The 23,247-nt window shown below is 35.3% G+C and overlaps 1 protein-coding gene across 10 annotated transcripts in view; it reads right to left on the bottom strand.

Annotated features, from left to right (window-relative positions):
• Positions 1-23,247, bottom strand: part of APAF1 (apoptotic peptidase activating factor 1) — a 32,206-nt gene that overhangs the window by 8,316 nt on the left and 643 nt on the right. The window contains exons 2-21 of one of the 10 annotated variants that reach the window (XM_065670988.1): positions 22,921-23,017; positions 21,482-21,623; positions 20,987-21,176; positions 19,556-19,753; positions 18,412-18,595; positions 17,167-17,279; positions 16,492-16,623; positions 15,874-16,112; positions 15,149-15,316; positions 14,198-14,329; positions 12,253-12,366; positions 11,500-11,678; positions 9,224-9,350; positions 7,103-7,228; positions 6,344-6,475; positions 4,471-4,596; positions 3,212-3,373; positions 2,786-2,914; positions 1,890-2,015; positions 923-1,042 (exon numbers count right to left, since the gene is read on the bottom strand). In XM_065670988.1, the coding sequence (XP_065527060.1) occupies positions 923-1,042; positions 1,890-2,015; positions 2,786-2,914; positions 3,212-3,373; positions 4,471-4,596; positions 6,344-6,475; positions 7,103-7,228; positions 9,224-9,350; positions 11,500-11,678; positions 12,253-12,366; positions 14,198-14,329; positions 15,149-15,316; positions 15,874-16,112; positions 16,492-16,623; positions 17,167-17,279; positions 18,412-18,595; positions 19,556-19,753; positions 20,987-21,176; positions 21,482-21,619 (2,835 nt within the window). In that variant the 5' untranslated portion in view covers positions 21,620-21,623; positions 22,921-23,017. Of the gene's footprint in view, positions 1-922; positions 1,043-1,889; positions 2,016-2,785; positions 2,915-3,211; positions 3,374-4,470; positions 4,597-6,343; positions 6,476-7,102; positions 7,229-8,607; positions 8,693-9,223; positions 9,351-9,893; positions 10,029-11,499; positions 11,679-12,237; positions 12,367-14,197; positions 14,330-15,148; positions 15,317-15,873; positions 16,113-16,491; positions 16,624-17,166; positions 17,280-18,411; positions 18,596-19,555; positions 19,754-20,986; positions 21,177-21,481; positions 21,624-22,920; positions 23,018-23,247 lie in introns of those variants that run through there. The other 9 variants (XM_065671004.1, XM_065671012.1, XM_065670994.1 and 6 more) reach the window with 9 other exon arrangements.

Below are 23,247 nucleotides of genomic sequence, written 5' to 3'. Positions count from 1 at the left end.
AATGTTAAGTTTAGAAAGCTACCAGTGTGAAGTGTTTAAAAACTAACATACTGTAAATTGAAAGGTGACTAGAACCCCAATTCTGAGATTACAAATTACATAGAGTAAAACACCACAACTGCAAGAAAGAATGCTTTTAGAGATGTGATAGCAGAGATATATTGTTAAACTACAGTACACATTCTTAACCGCAATTTGTCTTTTCAGTCAATTTCTTTTCTTGTGCAAGGGTAAAAGAACATCTATTTTGTTTCTAGAGTGAAGTCTTCTCTCATTACTATATTGCTACAGGATGTCAGAATACTGTATTTAGGGTAGAAAATCCAAGCACCATTTCTTCTAGGAAATAGTTCAACTAAAGTTACAACAGAAGTATACTAATCACAAACAGATCAGGTCTACCAATTCAAATGAGAGCCAGACTACAACATCACGTAGTAGTTGCTACAGATTTTACAATTCAGGACCTGAAGCTCTCCCAAGGCTACTGGCAGACTTGGGCTCACACCTTTCATTCCCCCAATTTGAGATTATTGATTCAGCTATTACACAGTAGTTCTGAGCATCATGTACATGTACTGTGTAACACCTGGTCTATACATGCTGCACACATTACATATTGCTGTGCATATCTGAGCCACCCAGAGCATCCACAGCTTCCCCAGTCATGAAAACAGCTCTGTTCCTCTGCATCCAGCTTCAGTTTTGACATCTGTCTGGAACTTTCCCCTCAAACTTCATTTTTGCTTACTAAACTATGCAGAATTTCTAGATATAAAAATGCTACCATACATTAGGAATTATTTGCTACAAATTCAAGTGTTGACAGCCATGAACAAGCAGTATTTGCAGCGCTTCCTCCATTTCCTGACATTCGCAGGTAAAATTCAAATGTATTAACATATTGAGAAATACAGCTTACTTGTAAATGCTTCTGATTGTAAATTGCCAAAATCATCACTTCATCATTGTGAAATACAACATCTAGTTCACTTTTTAGCACAGCATCAGAAGACTTGCACACCTTCTTTGTTTCCCAAATCTGTTGAAGAAAAAGTATTTCATTAACTTTAATAAAGGGCAAAATACAAAACTGGCTGAGTAAGACTACTTGTAAGCCAAAGACTTGTAAACTTACAAGTAACACTGATTTTTAAAATCAGTGAAAATTATGTTTCTGCTATTTTCGTTTACTAGGGAAGGTTGTGCAATTACTATAGCAATTCCAATGGATGAAACAGAACTGATTTTTTCCAGGATGACTAGCTGACTCCCCTGTGTTTCAAGTCTATAGCTATAAAGTCTAAAATTTTCTAATCCAAAGCAGAATGTTAAGATACAATTACAAAAAATACGAAGTAGAGGTTTCTATACTTCAACTGCTTTCAAAATTTAAAGAATATAACTGCTCAATTGGGAGAAAGGTTACTTTTGTAAACTATATTTCTGCTTTCATGGGTTTTAATAAGGCATTACAATTATAGAAAACTATCCTGACTATTAACATACAAATACATTTAACAATGAAAGCAACTTCAAGTCTGTTAGGATCCTTAAAAAACTTCACAATTTCTTATTTAAATAATATCTAAAACAAAATAGAAGGTTACAATTACTCTTGAATGGCTACTGGACTTAACAAATCCCATAGATATACAGTAAATTTAGATAAATAGTAAATGAAGTTAAAAAAAAGCTCAATTTACTGTATATCTAAATAATTTTATAACAAATATCTAAATATATATTGGCTATAAGTGAACATAAATACTAAATACATCATATCAATATATTATATATGTGTAACATTTTTATAAAAAACAACTCTGTAAATGCATAACTTGATAATACAAATTCACATTTTTCAGAATAGAAAGATGACATCTTACACGTATTGTCTGGTCATCAGATGATGTCAGAAATAAAGATCCATCTGGAGAAAATGTCACACAATGAACCCAGCTCATGTGTCCCCTGCAATATGCCACTTTTGATAAAGATTTAATATTCCATAACTACAATAAAAATATGAAAGAAGAATTCAAATGGATTTAGAATGCAAATTACAGGAAAACAATGCAAAACAAGCAGTATAATTAGTTACTATTTTTCTAGTATTTTCTTACTTCTCATTCTGAAATCAGATGCAATGAACTGTGCTTGCTTATCACATTTCGGTGGGCAGGGAAACTGAATCAGCAGTCTCTTTGACTGCTACAATTTTAAATGGGGAGGAAAGAAAAAAAAAAAATCACTCACAGTGTAAAAACATGCAAGTTCAACTTGACCACAGAGACTGGAAACCCAAAAAAACCCCAAGCAACAACAAAAAAAAAAAAAAAAAGAACCCCAACCCCAAAACTAATAGTTGTACGGGCTTGCTGAAGCCACTATGCTATGCTAGTCCCAAAGTTACTCTAGATATTTCATTCCTTTTCAGTGAGTTTCCACATTCTCGTAGCAGCATATGGTAGAGCTTGGTTTGTTCTAAGGAATACTCCTTAGAAGGACAACAGCAACTTTAAATAAATTTAGTGGACTGTTGTTTTTGTATAAACATGAGTTCTGTTGTCTAAAATGACATATAACTTTAAATCATTATTTCCCAACTCATATTTTACATACCAGAAGTGAATTAAAATTATACAGAATGAAGTACATTGAAAGCCTGCTAAAATAGCTACATTTGTTTCACCTCTGCATACAAGAAACTATTAAGACAAACGTAACATTTTATGTTACAAGTAGTCTTCCCAGGTGTACTATAGCAAAGACAATCATTTACCTCAACAGAGCAGTGAGACAAAGCAACTGCTACTAGCTCATCATCAGGACAAAAGTCACAGTATTGGATTGTGCTGTGATGACTCATGATGATTTGTGTTAACAAATCCCATGTTTTAACACCAAAAAGCTGTGAACACAGAATCACAGTAGTTAGCACCCAGCTTGAATAACTTCACTAGAGACAAATAGCTTGTATGTTCCAAGTGTTCATTCTTGAATTTAGAAGGTATTCCTCTCAGTCAACGAGTTTGTTGGCCACATATTTTTACTTTACACACACTTAAAATCACACATCTTATATGTGAAACATCTTAATGGACTAGAATTTTATCTTTAATCATAATTTCTAGCTAATTTAAACATACTACCAATATCTAATTGAAATATACTACCGCCAAAAAAATTATTCAAGTGAGGTACTTACCAAAAGTTTATTTTTTGCTACCACCAAAATCATGTCACCATTTCTGGACCAAGAGCAACATTTTACTAAAACTTCCACATCATCTGGTTGCTCATCTGCATTCTTGAAGAAATCTTTTACCGCAATACTTTTCAGTTCATTTGCTGAGCGCACTCCCCAAAGCTGCAGTGAAAAGTAAAGGAAATACACAAAACCTCTTTTCACCAATGTGGATACAGAATGTAACAGGAGAGAGCTAACTCCCAATCACTTCCAAGAAAAAAGAGGGGTGAGGGTTAGAATATGAAAAAGAAAGCTTTTGCTACCTTCCCTGGTCAAGAAATAGCACTAGAATATTCACAAACCCAGAAGGCTTAGACAAAAAGAACCAAAAAACCACAAACTGGAAAAAAAATAAAAACCCAACAAAGGCTTACACTGTAGCAGAACCCTCTCCCTGTGTTCCCTCATTCCAGCTACAATCCTGTCTCAATATCTACCTAACAAAAGAATAAAACAAAAAAACAATACCTACTCTGCAACTCTTTATTACAAGTCCACTTGCCATAAGAAATGTGGCATACATTTAGCTTTGCACCTTAATTTCATTGAGGGACCCGCCAAAAATCTACTATCTCTGTTCTCTCCACTACAATTTTCCTTCTGAATAAGAACAGATAAAGCAACTCTCCTGACTTAGCAACAACATAAAGTAACAAGTGTTTTAAGAACTGCAATTCTGAAATAACATAGTTCTGTCGTTCCAAAGGCAATAAACATAATATTTACATCCTAAGGAGAAACACAAACCTCTCAAGTCTCTTCTAGTACATACATGAAAAATAGCACATAGAAATTGCTTTTATGTTTACAGATGATTGATTGACAGAGATAACAGAACTTGCAATTAACTTAAAAACTTACTAATTTAAAACAAACAAGGTTCACACACACACATCCAGTTTTCTTAACAAAGTACATTAGAGGAAAAAAAGTAAAATGGGAAAAAGCAAAGGATTCAAACTGAGACTAGCTAGGATTTATTTACAACTACAGGCACCCAACTTTTTTGCTGGTACTTTACAAGCCACCTCAAACTCTTGCATTAAAATGGGACCAATAATCAAATATTTCAGGATTTAATTCATTAAAGCTGATCAAGCAGACACAAAGTTTTCTCATGCATATAAAACATACATACAGAAAACATACATACATACATACAAAAACCCCAAAGCCATCATCAAAACAAACACTTGATTTTAAAATATACTCAGTACCTTTAGTGTTCCATCTGTTGAGCAGCTAGCAACATATTCATCATCTGGTGAAAATCTACAGTGATTGACAGAATTTTCATGACCAATCATTGTATTTCTACAATATCTCTTGCTCAAATCCCAAATCTGCATGAGAAATAAACACAAATATCATCATATTAAAGAATTATTCAGACTGTTCATGCTCTTCTCAAAATCATTCACTAACAACCAAAACTTCAATTTTTTTTTTCTTAGTTTTACCCACATCCTCATGGATTTGATATTATGCCCTGCATTAGCCTACAATTTAACTCCATTTGCTAATGTGCATGAAACTACTTACATCAGAATTACATACAACTAGTTAAATTGCGTGTACAGTGCAGACAAAGCCCTTGAACAGCAGAAAGTTACTGAAAGTTTCCTCAAACTGAGAAGAAGCTTTCTCTTGCCTCTTTTGCTATCAACTTTAAAGTTCAGAATTCTGTAGCTTACACGTAGTAACAAAGATTAAATCTCTTGGGTTAGTCTTAGCCAGTCTGAATACCCTTGCCACACAACATTAGAAGAATCCTAGAATCATAGCAAGGCTTAGGGTTGGAATCAACCTCACAGGTCATCTAGCTCTAACCTCTCCTGCCACGGACAGGGACACCTTCCATTATACCAGGTTGCTCCAAGCCCCATCCATGGCCTTGAACACTTCATGTGTTCTTTTGCTTACAGCTCCTTCTCACCACCCCTCTAACACACACAGTTTTCTAAGTCTATAGCCCAGGCTTCCTTTCTTCATGCCCAAATTCCTTCCCTTTTTCCTATATAAATAAAAATAATTTAAAGAAATCGTATATTTGAGAGTTCAAGTGAGAACTCACAACAAGAACCATCACTTTTATGGTGTTCTCTGAAAACAAAAAAAAAAAAAATCAGGCCCTTTTGATTAACATGCATACATCAGTTCTGACATTCAATACAAATGAAAAGTGTCAAACACTGTCTAAAATACTAAAATCTCTATTCCTCCTAGCTACAGCTGGAAGTGGCAGTTGTCTCACTAACAATTGCAATCTTTGCTGTCTACTTCCAGCAGCTCTCTTGCACTTGAACTGGGCAATCTCTACAGGGAACTAGAGAAACAGAAAACTGATCCCACCACACAGAAGTATTTGCAGAGCTGGCTCCTTGAACCATACTACTGCAGACCAGCACATGCACTGCAACAAAGTATTTTATTTACAGCCAGAACATCTTCAGTGCCAGTTAGCTACAGGATTCGCTTAGTTGTACTGTGAAATTGCGCTCTTATTTGAAAGAGTCTAGGTCTTACTTGATTCTTCTGGTTTCCCCCTTCCTTCAGATGCAGCCTCCCAGTCTGAACAGCGCCAGATGGGTAGCATGACAAACCCCTTGCTTTGAATACTGTTATTTTGTTGGCTTCCACCTTCATTTCTCTACTATGCCAAATCAATTTCATAAATAATTGTAGCTGCTACACTTCCATAATACTTCCCCATCTTTCAGCATCCATTTTTTTACATTATTCATGTTTTCAGTCCTAAATTTCTGCCTTCACTTTTCGTATGCTGTTTTTAATCAGGTATTTCATTCCTATATTGTCCCATTCCCATACCACCATCTAAAAGCCTTCACCCTTCATGCCCTACCAACAGAGGAATTGCCCGTTCTCCTTCGCTGAGCACAAACACCTCTCCTGTTCTGCCTCACACAAATATGATTACAGAGCTGTCATCAGTACGCTCAATCTGTTGCTATCTCTCTTCTACCAGGCTCATTTAAAAAAAAAATAATTATTTTACAGTGTTTAAATATATTTATACATTATAATGTTATAATGAGCAACATGAGAACAACCTCAAACTTTTCCACTTACTTTGATGAAAGTGTCATTTGAGCAGGTGGCTAAAAGGTACTGACCACTTCTGTTATTGAACTGGCAGCAATTGACCTGCTCTGAGTGCTCTTCATAAACACGCCTACATTGGCCTGTTCTTGAATTCCAGATCTAGACAAAATTGAAGGATGAAAAAGACTTTTAAATATGTTTAAAGTACTTCATTTTAAAAAAATAAAAAAAATCTGTAAACTATGCTGAAATACAGATGAAGCCCTAAACCATTCTTAACACTTCAAAAATGTTTTGAAAATAAAAGGAAAGCGTATATATTTACGCTTAGAAAAAATAAGTTACAAGGGGAAAGGGCATAATTCAGATTAGAATCTTATAAATACTGGAATTTCATAAAGGTTTTGCTACAATAGGAAATAAAATTTCTACAAGTAGGAATTAAAAATTGTAAATAATTCACATGTAACAAAAAAAAAATACGGAAAAAGAATTTTGGATACATTCACCTCATGTTATTGATAGGACTGGACTCACATCATGTTCTATTTAGACAGAACCATCTAATAGAACTAAAATAAATTGCAATGCTGCATGATGTAAACATCAAGCATCTTTTATGTTTTGTAACAAATGGGGCTTCTGTATTTGTTAACAGTGAATTATCCACATAAGACTTAAGATGGCTAAAAAAACCCTGTAGTCTTCAAAATCTGCTTGATTTGGTTAAAACTGAAATTAGAATTCTTAATTTGAAAAAAAATTGTCTGCTCTGAACTTCCTTACCTTCACTTTTTTGTCAGCGGAACAAGTTGCTACAAATTCACCATCTGCAGAGAAAGCGCAGCAAAGTACTTCATCATCATGGGCACTTATCTCCAGAAGTCTCTCTCCACTTTCTGCTTTAAACACCTAAAATAATAGACAATAAAATCTTACAATTCACATACAACTGTAAAATACAAATACAAGTCTGTTTTCTCTTAAACAGCTCTTTTTATAAAAGCTCTCCATAAATTCGGTTTATTTTTGAAAGTATTTATAATTCTAGGGAAATGAACATAATTATGAAAATATTTAATTTGAGCTTCAATTTTGTAAGGGTGATAGAAATTATTAGAGAGAAAATGTAAAAACTTTTTTAAAAATAGTGTATGAAATGTTTCATTAATGATTTCTCCTACACTTAATCATTAAGCACAGTCCATATCCTTTCTTAGTACTTTCTAATAGTATCCGCAGAACACTGTATCTATTAATAAAATCTAAACTATTCTTTAAAATATAAAATCCAGGCGTATATATAGGTAATATCCTTTAGTGGAAAGTAATAATTTCAGCAGAAACTGATGATTTGGGGAATAAACAAGGGAAAAGTTGTGAAAAGTTGTACAGGATGATGCTAGTCTCAGTCTGGAGCTAGTCATAGGCAACAGGACAGCTGGAAAAAACTGTCACATCTTAATCAAAACCCCAGCATTCCGGATCTGACTTTACAATGGGGGTGGGGGGATGGGAGGGTGTGGGGTGGTGGTGGGGAGGGAATTCAGGTCACCCTTTCCTCCTTAGATTACATATTCTTAACTATTAAAAGAAATCACGAGGTGTTCTTGACAGCTGCCTCCAGGATACCACAGTTGTGAAGTCCCTGGGTTTTCCTTTAATTTTTTCATTGAACAGGAATATCAGTGATAATGAAATGGTTAGTATTTATTCAAATAAGAATACAAATACTGAATTAACAGGAAACATACATTTACAGTAAATTCTGCAGAACACATGATTTAATATAAGAATTTTTATTTTGTTTGACAGAAAAAGTAAGAATAGCTTGAAAACTGAAAAGCTTAGGCCACTATTAGAAAAAACATTAATAACTTCAAAGTTAAAGAATGAAAAAAGGATTATTGCTAGTTTTCCTATTACTTCATCAACAAAAGTTTAGTTTATACGCAATCCACAGATTTTACTTTCTTGGGTAGAAAATGAAGATAAAAATAAGCAATTTTCTCTCAATAATGAGGACATTTAGTACAGAAGCCCAGCACAGTAACTTCAGCGCAGCATAAAAATCAGTACACATCCATCAGGCAGCTCCTTAAGTAGATGCCATGATCATAATATTGTAGAAGCCAGCAAATAAAAAAATAAATAAAACCACAGTAACAATACATTAAAGTAGCCAAATTAACAGCAACTAAGCACCACTAATGTTATTACTTTAGTACTCAACTTATCAAGCATCCAAAACAACACCAAAGGCTTGCAGAAGAGTTGTTCTTTTCCCTTACCTTTGGCTGTCTGGAATATGGATGCTTTACCAGGTTACTGGCTGATTGCTAGTTTTCTTGAGAGCTGGCTTCCCCTCCAGGCAGACTGCTGGCAAATTTGCATTAGTCACTTTCCTCTCTGTCTCCCTTAATCCACCTCCTAAGCACTTCAGGCCCATTTCCAGTCTAATACTGTCCTCAGCTTCAGGATTTAATTTTTCTCCCCAGATTTCCCTCTTTTACATAAGACAATTTACTAATTAAGCACTGAAGTTACATAATGTTCATTACTATCCCACAGAAATAGCAAACCTGTAACTAAAAGTTTTGGTGTTTCTCAGTTCTATAAAGGCTTACTGTGACTGTAAATAACATTTTTGCAAGCAAATACTAAACATGCTGCAGTGCATTACTTAGGCTCACATTCATATATTGTCAAACTAGAAGATGATGCTTACTATTCTAATAACACAACTTGATGCTTATGTAATAATACATCATTTTCAATCATTTCTCTCCAATATGCTCTATATCCCTAATATCTCCACATAACAGCAAAAGAAAAGTGACATGACTATTAATAAATGTTATCAAAATGGTACACAGCATCTCTTTTCACTCACAATAGGTATCTTACCTGAAGTGTTTTATCAGCTCCACATGATGCTATTCTTTGTCTATCTTTAGAAAAGCAGGCATGGTAAACGGCATCTCTATGGGGACGAACAACCAGACGGTAGAGGTTTTTCAAGGATGTTTTATTTCTACAGGTAAGACAGTTGATTTTAGACAAGTAGTGCCTTTCTATTATACAAAATCTTCTATAAAAAGATAGCACTTTTTACCATCTTGAGCAGTAAGCTTTACAACAAACCAACCATCCCACTGTATCTTACCCCCCAGCCTTTATGATGAAGTAGTACAGGTAAAAACAAAAAAAAAATCTGAGTTATTATCACCCTACAATAGTTACAGCTTAGAGGTCAAGAAAGATAATATGTGCATGAGAAAGCAACATGTACTTTATGGGCAAAGCTGATATACTGCAAGACACAGCCTACCTAATGGTATTTTTATGATCTGATATGTGCTATTTCCAAATACAAATTTCTTCATGAGAATTCTGGTTTCCTGCAGGTTCCTTTTCAAGCTTATTCAAAAACATTCATAAATTTGTTTAGATCTTAATAAACTTAATTTTCATATCGATGACTTAATTCTTATCACTACATACTTAACAAATGACTATAACTGCATTTCAGTTGGAGATTAAGTACAGAATCTAGCACACCTGAAATGAGTCTTACCTCACTTCAACAAAAATTTACAATTAGTAGCAATTATAATCATCCTGTTTAGCCAGATCTTAATATAGAAAGTCACTGTAATAAGGAGATTTTGGTGATGAATAGATTGTTATAAGATCACTTTGATTTTTGACTCTAGAAAAAAAAAAAAAAATCAATGCACTTTCAAGTTTTTATTATTACCAGTTTCAAACTTCAGGCTTAGCATTTAAATATTGGATAAAACATCTCAAAGAAAGAAGCTGCACTGTAGAATGAAAGTGATTTTTTACTGCAAAATACTGACTCATCTAAGCCAACTACTTATTTTTTTCTTTCGCATATTTTAATAAATCCGAAATTGCTGGTCAGAAGAGCAGCATATTCACCTACATATCCTACAAACCATTTTTGGAACCTTGCCCTAGGGTGGGAGACAGAAGCATCTGTCTCTGTTCTGCTGATTTCAGTCATATTCTTCAGCATAAGTTTCCCACACCAAAGGTGAAAACCCTGAACTACCTAGAGATTTACTCCTCTGAACTGTGCAATTTCCAGGAGTTTTAGTTAGAATTCTGTTAGCTATGCAAAATGAAACAACCAAATATTCAAAGAGAAGACCTGAAATTCAAGTACGCCTGGATTAACCTGCCTAGTTATTATCATATTCCCTGGTTTCAGCTGGGATAGAGTTAATTTTCTGCCTAGGGGCTGGTAGAGTTCTGTGTTTTGGATTTAATCTGAGAACAATGCTGATAACACACTGATGTTTTAGTTGTTGCTCAGTAATTCTTACCCTGATCAAAGACCTTTCAGTCTCATGCTCTGTCAGTGAGCAGTGGCACAAGAAGGAAACAGGAAGCAGAGACAGGACACCTCACCCAAACTAGCCAAAAGGGTATTCCATATCACGTCATGCCCAGTATATAAACTGAAGGGAGTCACCCAGAAGGCCCAGATTGCTGCTCAGGTTGGGCTGGGTATCAGTCAGCAGGTGGTGAACAATTGTATTGTGCATCACTTGTTTATTCCTTCCTCTTTCTATTTTCTATTATTATTATTATTGTTGTTGTATTATTATATTTTACTTTAATTTCAATTACTAAAGATTTATTTAAATAGGAGAAATTTCATGATTGGGTAGAGATTACAAAGCCTTTTAGTATTTCCCATCTCACTACTTTCAAAAACTTTGCAAGTTAACACAAATGCTCTCTTTTTTAAAGTGTACATTTTACTAGAAAACCTAAAAGCATACTGTAACATAAATAAAACTACAATTCTAACTTTTTTAAAGTATTTAGAGAAATTCCAACGCTTTTTATGAAATTATTATCATCTTTGTATATTTACAAATATTTAAATAGGCACAATCACTGAATACAGAAGTAAATATATTTCTCTATTTTTATGTAATTATTACTAATTTGTGGCCTTTCATATCCAGAGTTCCCCTCCTCCAACAAGTTTTTTAAAATTATTTCAATTTCTTTTCTCAGAAAAAAAAAAAACCCAACACAGCAGTTCTTAAGAAGGTGCTTATATTAACCATACATTGTGTTGTACATTAAATGATTTTCTTGCATCAAAGGATCAGCATATAAGCAGGTGGACTGCAACTACTTACATCCATTCCAAATAAAATGTTCCTGTTTCTCTTTGAGCATGTAGCTTGGCTTGTTGATATACCTCTGATGTCTCTGGTTGGCAAAGACCCAGCTGAATAATGTCAGGAAATGGCTGCCGTCCAAGGAGGTGCCCATTTAAGGACAGAAATTCCTGGAAGTTCTCACGTACTGTGCAATCCTATGTACAGAGCAGATAATATCTGATACCACAGAAAGAGGATTTATTTCCTAAGTCCCCTTTGCTTTTTTCATTTTCTATACAGCTAATATTCTTACGGAAGCACTTCATTCTATTTTTCTATTTAGTTTTACTAGCAAGTACATATGACAGACTGAAATATTTCATTATCCTGTTCAGGAAAGCATATTATCCTTAGTTTTCAAACGAAGGATATTGGTGACAGTGATTTACTCAATAAGCAGTCAGTATAACAGACTGTTCCAAGCAGCCAACAAAATTCTACATCTCAAAAGCAGACTACTGTTTGTACCCACCATTAGGCATTCCTCTCCACCTTAGTTACTGAGTTCCATGGTCAATTACTTGGGCACACACTGAAGTTACAACTAAAACTGAGAATTAAGATTTCTTAATTTTTATCTTCAAGTTACAGTTTAACTTAGTACTGGTTTTATGTTTCAGTTTTTTTACACTTTCTACATATCTGCCATATACACATACAACAAAATGCAACAAAATAAAAAAAAAAAGTATTTGTAACAGACTGATCATTTACCTTTTAGTATCATACCTTTTGATCCAGGATTGAACTATATTCTACATATTCATGAATCAGATGAGCAGGCCCTACCAATTCAGTTTTAGCTTTAATCCAATCTAAAGAAAACATAAGATCACAGAGTTCCTACAAGAAATAAAAATTCAAGTTCAGAGCATAAGTTTTCGCAACAGAATCTACTCAAGGGGAAAAAGCAAAGCACAGGAAATACATTAGGTATTTAATATGCTTCGGTTCAACTGTCTCTAGTTAATAACTTAGGCAATTTCCTTCTTTCATGCATCTTAATCAGGTATGGAAATTCTGGGTACAAAAGACTAAGCTTGTTATTTAAGGACTGCTCTTTGATACAGCTAGTCAGAGAAGGCATGGGGGTACAAAGCAGAACTTGACTTGCAGCACACAAGACCTGGTTTAAGATAAAACTCTGAAAAAAACTTCTTCTAGTTCAGACTAGCAAAGATCACTCTGCTAATACTGATCTGTTGGTCTTCCTAACAGATACTGAATTTGGATTTAACAAAAAAAAAAAATCTGTTATAGTTGCATTTAAGTTAGAAAAAAAAAAAAGAAGGTTATTTTAAAAGGCAATTTGAAACTGCAAACAGAATTTTGACAATAGAACATTTCATTTGAAAGGGACCTACAATGACCATCTAAGTCCAACTGCCTGGCCAATTCAGGGCTGACCAAAAGCTAAAGCATCTTGTTAAGCACATTGCCCAAATGCCTAAAACAGGCTTGGGGCATTGAACATCCCTCTAGGAAGCCTGTTTGAGTGTTGAACCACCCTCTCAGTAGAGAAATGCTTCCTAATGTCTAGCCTAAACCTCCCCTGGTGCAGCTTTTAAGCATTTCCATGTGTCCTATCCCAAGGAGAAAAGATCAGAACCTCCCTCTCCACTTTCCCTCCTCAGTAAGCTGTAGAGAGCAATGAGGTCAGCCCTCAGCCTCTTATTCTCCAAACCAGACACTTCCAAATTCCTCAGCTACTCCTCAAAGGACATTCTTTCCAGCCCCCTCACCAACTTTGTTGCCCTCCTCTGCATGTATTCAAGGACGTTCGTATCGTAAATTGTGGGGCCCAGAACGGCATGCTGTACTTGAGGTGAGGCTGCACCAACGCTGAATACAGCAAGATAATCACTTCTCTTGAGCAGCTAGTTTTACTGTCTTTGATGCACCCCAGGATGCAGTTTACCCCCTGGGCTGCCAGGACACAGTGCTGACTCCTGTTGAGCCTGCTGTCATCCAGCACCACCGGATCCTTTTCTGCAGTGCTGCTCTCCAGCCACTCCTCTCCCAGTTTATACCTGTGTTCATCCTAGGTGTAGGATCCAGCATTTGGACTTCTTAAATTTCATCCCATTAATCACTGTCCAAAATCCTCCAATCTATCTAGGTCCCTCAAGACAGTCAACAGCACATCCCAGTTTAGTATCATCATCAAACTTGCTAAATGTGCATTCAACTCAAAAATCATTGACAAAAATATTGAACAGGGCTGGCCCTTAAATTGAAACCTGAGGAACACCAGTGTATCCTCTCATCTCACAGCTGGATGACTTATCCAGAAGGATGCTGTGGGGGACAGTATCAAAAGCCTTATTAAAATTCATTAAAAAGCTACATCTATTGTAGTTAAGCCTGGGTTTTCAAGAAGGGTTAGAGAAGATTTCTTAGCAAAGCTTAAAAAGGAAAAGAAAAATACAAGCCATTATGATACAAAATACAAAAACTTCTTAAGAACTGGATGAAAAGATAAGACACAAAAGGTAGAAATACAGTAGTTTTCCTAACAGACAGTGAATATCAGTGGAGTGCCTAAAGGACTTTATGTTGAGTGTTTACCTATCTGCTCCAAAGCCTGGGAGAAGAAAGGTTCAAGTGAGAAGACGCTGGGGAGAAAGGCTAGGTGGGCCAAGAAGGGAAACAGAGGGCACTAGTCAGAACTCACCTTTTGCATGTTGGCACCAGCCATATGGTACGCTAGGAAGTTGTACCAGTACATGCAATCCTCTTGAGATGGAACAGGTGTATTAAGTTTGTAATATTTCTTGTACTGACTTACGATGTTTTTATGTAGCTCCTGCAATGTGTATCAAAACACTTAACTATCAGTTAACACTATACCACGGTACGGATTGGTTTCAGTATTGAGAAAATATTAATATTATACTGCATATAGTTTTGAGGAATAATATTACTATTATTTCTCAATTTTAGTACATCAACTAATAAAACAAGAAAAGCTTACTTTCCGAAAGTGTACACTTTACCTAATTTAGCATTTAAAATTTCTCCAGAAACATTCTCTGGATATCAAAAGACAGAAAAGCAAGCCGTTAACCTTCCTTCTCAGGCCAAGAACAGTTTCAAATCACTCTTCACATTAAATGTGAATAGCTACAAAAAAAAGACCCTTACATATATAAAACTAAAGCAAGTGTAATAACTTGCCTTTTCTTCATATCTACTCTTTTTGCCCTGTCCTTCAGAACCAATAAATTTATTTGGTACAAGTTATAGGTCCTTTCTCTGCAAGTATTGCCTTAAATTGAAAATAGCATTTCTCTGTATTGAAGAAGAAACTTGCTGTTCTGGTAGGGTCTTCATGCATTTGGAATTATCAGTGGGATATTCCATCTCCTGCTGGAAATGTCTTGACAGAAAAATTATGGATATAGAATCTTCTCTCAGTTTAGTTTCTCGGCTCCAAATGGAACCATCAGGAAATCACTCCACAGTTTCAAGTTGAAAATAAATTGTTTTAATTAGCCAGCATTAAGTTTAACTGCATTGTGGACCTATTCTATGAACCTACTCTGGAGACCATTTAACAAAGCAACATTTTCTGAAGAACACCTAGCTTTGGAGAGTAAAGTGAATAGATCAGACAATACCCTACCTGAAGCTGATTGCGATTCTTCTCTGTAAGAAAGTCAAGCTGAAGATCATGTAAATAATAATGAAATGACTTCCCATTACGATCACAGAACAACAGCGATTTGTTAACAAATTCCTGTAGTATATCTTCAACTTCTTCAGTTTCCATATCCCAAAGAATACAGAGAACCTAAAAAAACCACATTAAGACAGAAAATAATCAGAACTACAGGAAAATATGACTTGCAGGAATATCATAACAGGCTACCAATTAGCTGACAACAAAACACATGCTAACAGATATAGATATATTACCATTTGTAATAAATTCAGTAACTTACCAATTGTTCTATACCAAACTACAGAACAGATAATACAAGTTAACCCATCTTTTGTCTATTTGTGCTGTTTTATGGTGATCCTATCTTTTTCTTGAATGAGACAAATTTCACAAAGCAGTTTTTAAGCCTTTAGAGAGCTCAATTACAATCTAATTGGCAAGCTGTATATGGAATGCACATTAAACTTCAACATTATGAATACATTTGTTCAGTTACAGTTTTTTTGTTTTACTACTGACAATAAAAGTCATGATGCCATAACGGACCTAACCTACCCAATCTAGCAATTGCTATTAAGTTACATACAGCATAAGTTACACACAACAATTACAAATTATATGGATTCTTTAAAGTTATTTTTTGTACCTCACTAAAAATGCTGAGATTTCTACATTGCTGTTATTACCTTAGTAGGTACTTTAACATCTTTTGGGAGGATAGAGAGGTCTTTATAGTAATCCTTGTAATTGTCATTCAGTTGCTCAACACTTATGGACATTGCTTCATCAAGGGCTTCATAATCATAAGAAGAAGATTTTCTTATTCTTTTAAACTGCTTATTCTGCAGCTGTTTGAGATAGTATTCCCAGCGACTAGGGAAGTCTCTTAACAATGCACCTATCAAGGATATCACAAGAGGAGAACCTGAAGGAAAAGATAAAATTAATCTTAGAGGTTTTCAGGAACACAATCCCATGGTTAGTCAAGAGGCTGAATAAATCAGATAATTTTCCCAATATGTTGATTAAATTCTTGAGGAGTGGAGAACAGACAAACAAAACATGACATCTGAAAACTCACTCATTAAGTGTAATAGGGGATCAGGGAGAAGATACTCTGAAAAAAACTGCTTGAAAATGAATATGAGACACTCCTATTTAGTTAAAAAGTATTTATACAGCATTTCTGTTTTACTTAAGGTGCACAGTATTAAAGCATATTCACTCCTCCATTTTTAAGTCAAAACCTAGCAGAAAAACATACATTCAGTGCTAAATGATATGTTTAAGAGTGATAAGTATACCTTTGCATTCTCTTACAAGGCAGTTAGCTTGTTCTGGCAATTCTGATATTTTCATATTCACAAATAAGGATAAAATCTCCAGTCCTTTTTCATGTGCTAATCCACTTTCCACATGAACTTCATATTTATTGCCTAGACATAGAAATATGGAAAAATTAAAAAAAAAAAAAACAAACATAAAAAAATGCTATGAAACAGAGTATTTTCCAAGCAAAATCTGGAACAAAGGACCTAGCTCATGATTTTTTGCATAGTTTTTCATATGCTTAGTACTAAGAAGACTATAAATTCCACTATCAGAATAAAGTTTGCCTTATAGAGACAAAAAATTTAGACTATAATCTAAGAATTAGAAATGCATTATGGGCACATTGTAAGCACTGACTACTTAATAGTATAATCACCCTATAGCAGCAGTGTCACAGAGGTTAATTTATCCTGCTGAGAATCATTGCACTCTTCAGTGTGGACATACAACTTTCCAGGTAACATATAACATTTTCTTCACAAAGAGCATAAAGTCTTACAGGCAGAATTTTAAAACTTGTGCACAAGTTGACAGACACAGATTCTGTCAGATTCTTAAAAAAAAAAAATATATAGAAAAAAATCACAAGAACAAATTGCATGCATATACACAAAACCCGTGGTGCAGGACAGAAAGCTGTCCCTTACCTGCCACTGCGTCTGTCACGCTCCTGTCCCTGCTGGTGATAAGAACCTGACATTGATTATCAAATGCTTTTAATACCCAGGAATCCCAAACGTCATCCAGGATCAAAAGAGATCTAATGCAAGAAGAAATATTGCAGATTTCAGATCAGCTGTTAGTGCTACAATACAGTATTACATCTTAATAATGAAAGAAAATATTTAGAATTTACAATGCATCACTGCATAAATTTTTTATATAAATAAGTAAATTATTTTATTCTTCTTATGAGAGAATTGTCTTGGATGCTGAGGTTCTTTTTACATAAGCAACATTTTATAGTTACTACCTATTTAGATCCTATGGCTAGTCACATTTCTATACTATAGAGAATCTCAACAGAATAATGTACCTGCCTGTATTTAATAGAGAAGTTACTCAAAACTGGTTTTAAAATGTTCCAAGGGAGTAAGAAGTCAAAAGGACTGGCTAGCAAGTAGATTTATGAAACAAAATAGCAGTTATTTGCATTCTGTGCATTTTGTGGAGGAAAGAAAAGTTATTGAGACCAAATCTTACAACTTGTTTACATGTACTGCCCTTTTTTGGTCTCAAGGAATGAAATTTTCAAGATACACCAGTCTCTAGTTAAATTGTCCAATTGTCACTGAAGCATGCCAAGACATTTTTCTTCAGCTAAATGATATCTATGACATCAATGATTATAAATTAGGATTTAATTCTTTATAAACGACACACATTATGTCACATTTTCAAAGTTGCGTATGTCTTGGATACCCATATCTCATTTTTATACAGTTTCTCTATTAACAATTTTTGATAAATCAGAGGGTTTACAGAAGACTGCCATAGCCACAACTGACTCAATTTGTGGTACACAAATACAGTACTGTATTACACATCTACCACTAGCATCTATTTACCTTTCAATTTTTGTACACTTACCTAAACTTAGCTATTCTTTTATCAGACGTAAGTCAGTAATTTTGAAAATTTTGACAGGAATGCCTATTCAAGAATTAAATTTCTAGAACTACTTATAGCTTCACCCTGAATAACGCTTCCTGATTATTTACACTAAAACAGGAAAAGGGGAAGCAGAAAGAGTTAGGAAGTTGGTATTAAAAACAAAAATACACACCCGAGAGACTTCTAAGCACAACACAGACACTTTAGATGATTATACCAAAGATAATCTGTGAAGTTTTATCAGTTAAAAAACCAGTGTTTTATTCTACTGACATCACCTGTGATATTTGCGTAGCATCAGCAAACGAAGACGATCTTTAGCCTCCTCAATGTTAAGTGGTGGTCTTTGTGAAAGAGTGGAGTCATGTTCTAATCTACTGCAGAGATTCTGGAGTTTTATTAGGAGTCCTGCTTTGTCCTGTTTTCCAACAGAAACCCAGTGAACTCCTCCTGGAAAATAACCTAACAAGAAAAGCAATATTAATCACGCTATATACTTAATATCAGAAATATTTAATAGCATTTAATACAGCAATCAATAATTCAATTTCAATTAAAATATAAAAGTGTATAGCCTGTTGGAAACCAGCCTTACAACTTTACCATTAACACAGAAGGATGGTTCTACAAGACCACTGTTTTTTAAAGATTAGGTTCTATAGAGCAAGTTCCCACAGAATTCACACCATCACCGATGCTGTCACTCCTCCTCTCTATATGCCTTCCTGTCTATCCCTTTCCAATCCCTGCGGCATCCACCTTCCTAGTAGTCGGACTTAAGGTTTACTTTTAAAACTCTCTACTACTGCAGGAGTTCAGAGTTTGGTATGTGAATATTATCCCAGAACAGTGAATAAGAAGGCATCTAGAAGAGTCAGCTGTAGCAGAGGATGCTGTAGTCTCTTTCCCTAGATCAAGTTTTGTAATGCCCAAGTCCCTGTTTCTCCTCAGTGTCCTATGGTGGGGGGAGAATAATCATTAAATGGTTTCACTCTGATCTGCTTTAAGCTAAAGTGATACTAGTGTAATCAATCCACAAATGCTTGCCATTATAAAAATATATGCAAAAGTAAGAGTAAGATTTTTTAAACTCATGTGACAAGGAGAACAGTCTAAGGACTTAATGAGCAATGCCCAAAATTAGATATGATGCTTCTACTCTCATAAGCCAGAGCAGATTCCAAAATAAAGAGCTATTCGGAATCTTTTCTCATACATTAATAAAAGACTTAGCGACCTAGAGCACTGAATGGTTATGAAAGCTGTAAGTTGCAAGGAAACGTTTTGGAAATACCTAAGGAATTTAGAAACCTAATTCCTAAATTACTTTCCAGATTACATATCATACTTCACCAAGTATGTCCAAGACACATACACCTGTAGTCATTTTTATAAAAAATATACATGTTTTTCTAGAAGTACCTTCCAAGAGATGATGATCCCTTAAAGCTTCTGCTGTTAAGACAGTCTTCCCACAACCTGCCATTCCATAAACTGTGACCCAGCCTGGGTCACTTCCCAAGCAGCACAGCTTCTGTTTAATAGCATCTACCAGCTCTGGCCGAGTGACAAACACAACAGGTCTCTGTGGTACACCTCCTTCGCAGAGAACTGTCTTAACTGAAGTCAGAAAATGAGAAACATGAAAATAAGAAGTAACTTCAAAATGTGATGCCTCTTCAAACCAAAACAAACAAGTTCCCACCCCAACAACTCTACCCCCACCTCATGTCCCATACAAATGTTCTAAAAACTACTTGACTCACAGCACCAAATACTGAAAAAATACTGCTTTTTAGAAATAAATCATTTAACAGGCAACTAACCTCCCACTTACAATAGTGCTGCAATTATTAACTACATGCAAGGCAAGCTAGTTACGTCAATCCCTAGAAGTGAAAAGATAATTAACAGCTCCAGTAGAAACTGTGGTAAATACAAGAGCTCTGCTATACCCAATAATCAAGTTGCTTTCTCAGCCAGAAGTTACTGATGCATGGATGCAGCAGAAAAGAAAGCACGCTTTGTAAGGCTTTTACTTAGTAATTAACAACAGCACAGCATTGTGGTTTTTGCAAGACTTCCTTCCATTTAAGCTAAGATAGCATGACTTGCAATGGAGCAGGTAAAGCATAGCAGGAAAGAAAATGTGCACTTTATCACAAAGTGGCCATATGCAGTGCCGTATTATACTGATAAACTCTCATAATTCTTACTTGAGTAATCAAAATTCCACATGCCTATGACACTTCTTAAAATGTAGCATGTCAGTAAATATGGCAGTTACTCATACGCAGTTAGACAGCTCTTCCCACTAGAAACTACCAATTTATTTCATGTCAAAGATGATACAGATGACAAAACAGGTAAAAGTTGGGAATTTACGTAAGGTAACTAAAACATCTGGTGGACAGAATTAACAACCTAATAACTAGATCAGCTACTGGAATGTAGGCTGAGAGACTACAGACTACTCTTCAAGATAAGTCACTATAAATAAGCATCAAAATTTTGAAGGCTACTACTTTTTATGTTAAATTCAACTTTAATATATCCAGTAAATCTTTCACATACAACAAAAATGTTACAATTTAGAGAAAACTGCGAGAGCTTCAGGTTTCCCTCTTTTAAAATACACATTAATTATACGTACATTTTATTAACTTGCCTGCATATTAAATATATGAAATACAGAAAATACTACTACCACTACAACTACTACAATACCAGAACAAGTGAACACAACTGCTCCTTTTCCATTGGAACAGGTATCACAGACAGTCACTTAGGAAGGAATAAAACAGGCAACTTGTTTTTACTTTCATACACAGGGATTGCCGTAGTTACACTGACCGTGTGAAGTCATTCCATCCATCGAACTCTTTCTGTTACCAGAGGAGATGGCAGGGATGCCGTCCTGAAGAAGTGCAGCAAGATCACTGTATCCTTCATGAAGTAGTGCATTATAGAATGATCTATATGAATTATTATCTTTTGTAAGAATAATGTTTATTAGCATTGCTGCTCGCTCCTTCTGTGTATTCTAGGGAATAAAAATCACCCAAAAAAACCAAACAGAACATTAAGAGATGTTATATAGAACTAAGAGACCTCAGAACTTGTCTATCACTCTGTCAATTATAGACTGTTTACAGTTCCAGAAACAGCCTTCAACTTGACCAAGCCCTTAACTCAATACTATGAAGTGCAATAAAAAGTGCATGCTAAGCATATGTTTAAGAATTTCCTGAATCCAGAAATGAGACAGCCAGAAATTACTATTTTTAAAACAATGATATAACACGTCAGTAGACTAGGAAGACAAAAAACAGTGAGAAACAGTTCTACCTGTTGTTTTACTCTCTCCTCCTCCTGTAATGTTAGCACTTCATCAGAAATCATACGATCCATGATATAGGAAGTCTTGATGTCTTTTTCCAATGCTTGGCGATTCATAAGTAAATAATTTCTACTCTTGACATCCATATTTCTTCATTGTGAAAAAGAGAACGGGGGGGATGTCAAGTTGGAACCAGAACATAACTTACAAGTACATTGAAAAAAGTTTTAAAACAGCTTATGAATTCTTGTTTTGAAATCAGAAAAAGTAGCACAGCATCTGCATTAGTGGAAGACAGAGTGAATCTTCAGGCAAGCTCATATTACAAACTGCAGAAAGCTAAAAAATTTAGTTGCTTTTTTTTTACCTTCTGCCTTGATAAAGAGACTTGCTTACCTGTTATATGAGTTTAATCATACTGTTTATAACTCAGTAGTCTAGCTCAGCTAAACAGTACAGCAGCATTGCGAAAACACTGGGGAAATCTAATACTCTTTTTCAACAGAATAAAAAAGGTGTATTAAAAGTTAAGTTGTAAGAGTTCACAAGCTACTGTGGATATTAACAGTATTCTTAAAACACTATTTAGACACCATATGCTATCATGTTTAATAAAGCTATACAGCTGAGTGTTGCTGTAATTAATCTGGCTACAATATTTCTCTGATTGCCCCACTTGGAGGCATATAAATTGGGTATAAAAAGCATTTCAATCTTTAACAATTATTACACTCATAGTAAAACTTTTGTGCTCAGTACATGAATGGAAGTTTTCATTAAAAAAGCAGATATGTACTACTAATCCTGAAAAAAACAAGAAAATCTGAGTCACTTTCCGCATTTCTATGAATTTACGTTTATGAACACTTGCAGAACTAAAGAATCACAGCCTGTGCAGTCGAGTATTCTAGGAACTTCCTAAATGTCTCCATGAAAAAAATTTTCTCCCCACCCACTACATCACTCAAATTTTTTAAGTCCTTGGATCATGTGAGTGGGACAACAGGATGAGAAAGATGACTGGTGTCATAGCTGACATCACTGGGCAGAGCTACAACAGAAAATAAAATTTCAGTATACCAAATCCCATGAGATAAACTTGATGTTGTCTCAAAGTTCAGGACTTCATACAGGTACACTCACATCTTGACACATGATGGAAGATGGAGCACTCCACACTGCCAGTGACTGACCTATACCTTTCTTGTCAGCATTTGATGTATAACTATAAACTTGCATTCTTCCTCTCTGTCATTAAAAAACAAAAGTGCCTGAAGACAAGAGGAGAAAACTACTGCCTACTACACAAAGGTTTTCCAGAAGTGATCAGCTGTGAGTCCCAAATGATCTCCCCTATCACACAATCCCGTACAATGACGAAAGGCTCCACAGTCAATTGCAAACTTCTCCAAGGAGCAACTACAAAGCTGCCTGCAGAAGCGCTCACCTGCTTCACTCCTTCCTTCAGGAGCCGGGTATGCAGAACAGCTGCCTTTGGAGCAGCCCACGCAGGAGCGCCTCTTTCGCCGTACTCACAGAATAATCTATTTTCACCGAAAATGATGTGACTAGGAAAGTCTTATACCCTCCTCTGACCCCACCGCGCCGCTCAGGAGCGGGGACCGGAACGCCCCCCAGTCGAAAAAACGTCCAGGTTAAGAATAACTAACTAAATTATGATTAAGCCACCAGTGAGGCAAATACAAAACGAAAGCACCTCGCGAACAGAAAACAAAGGCTTACCTCAGACCCAGACACGCCTCGCCATTACCAG

Source organism: Lathamus discolor, chromosome 1, assembly GCF_037157495.1.
Source record: "Lathamus discolor isolate bLatDis1 chromosome 1, bLatDis1.hap1, whole genome shotgun sequence".
NCBI classification, from domain to species: Eukaryota; Metazoa; Chordata; class Aves; order Psittaciformes; family Psittacidae; genus Lathamus; species Lathamus discolor.
The sequence above is the reverse complement of the archived record's forward strand: the minus strand, read 5'-3'. Positions and strand labels throughout refer to the sequence as shown.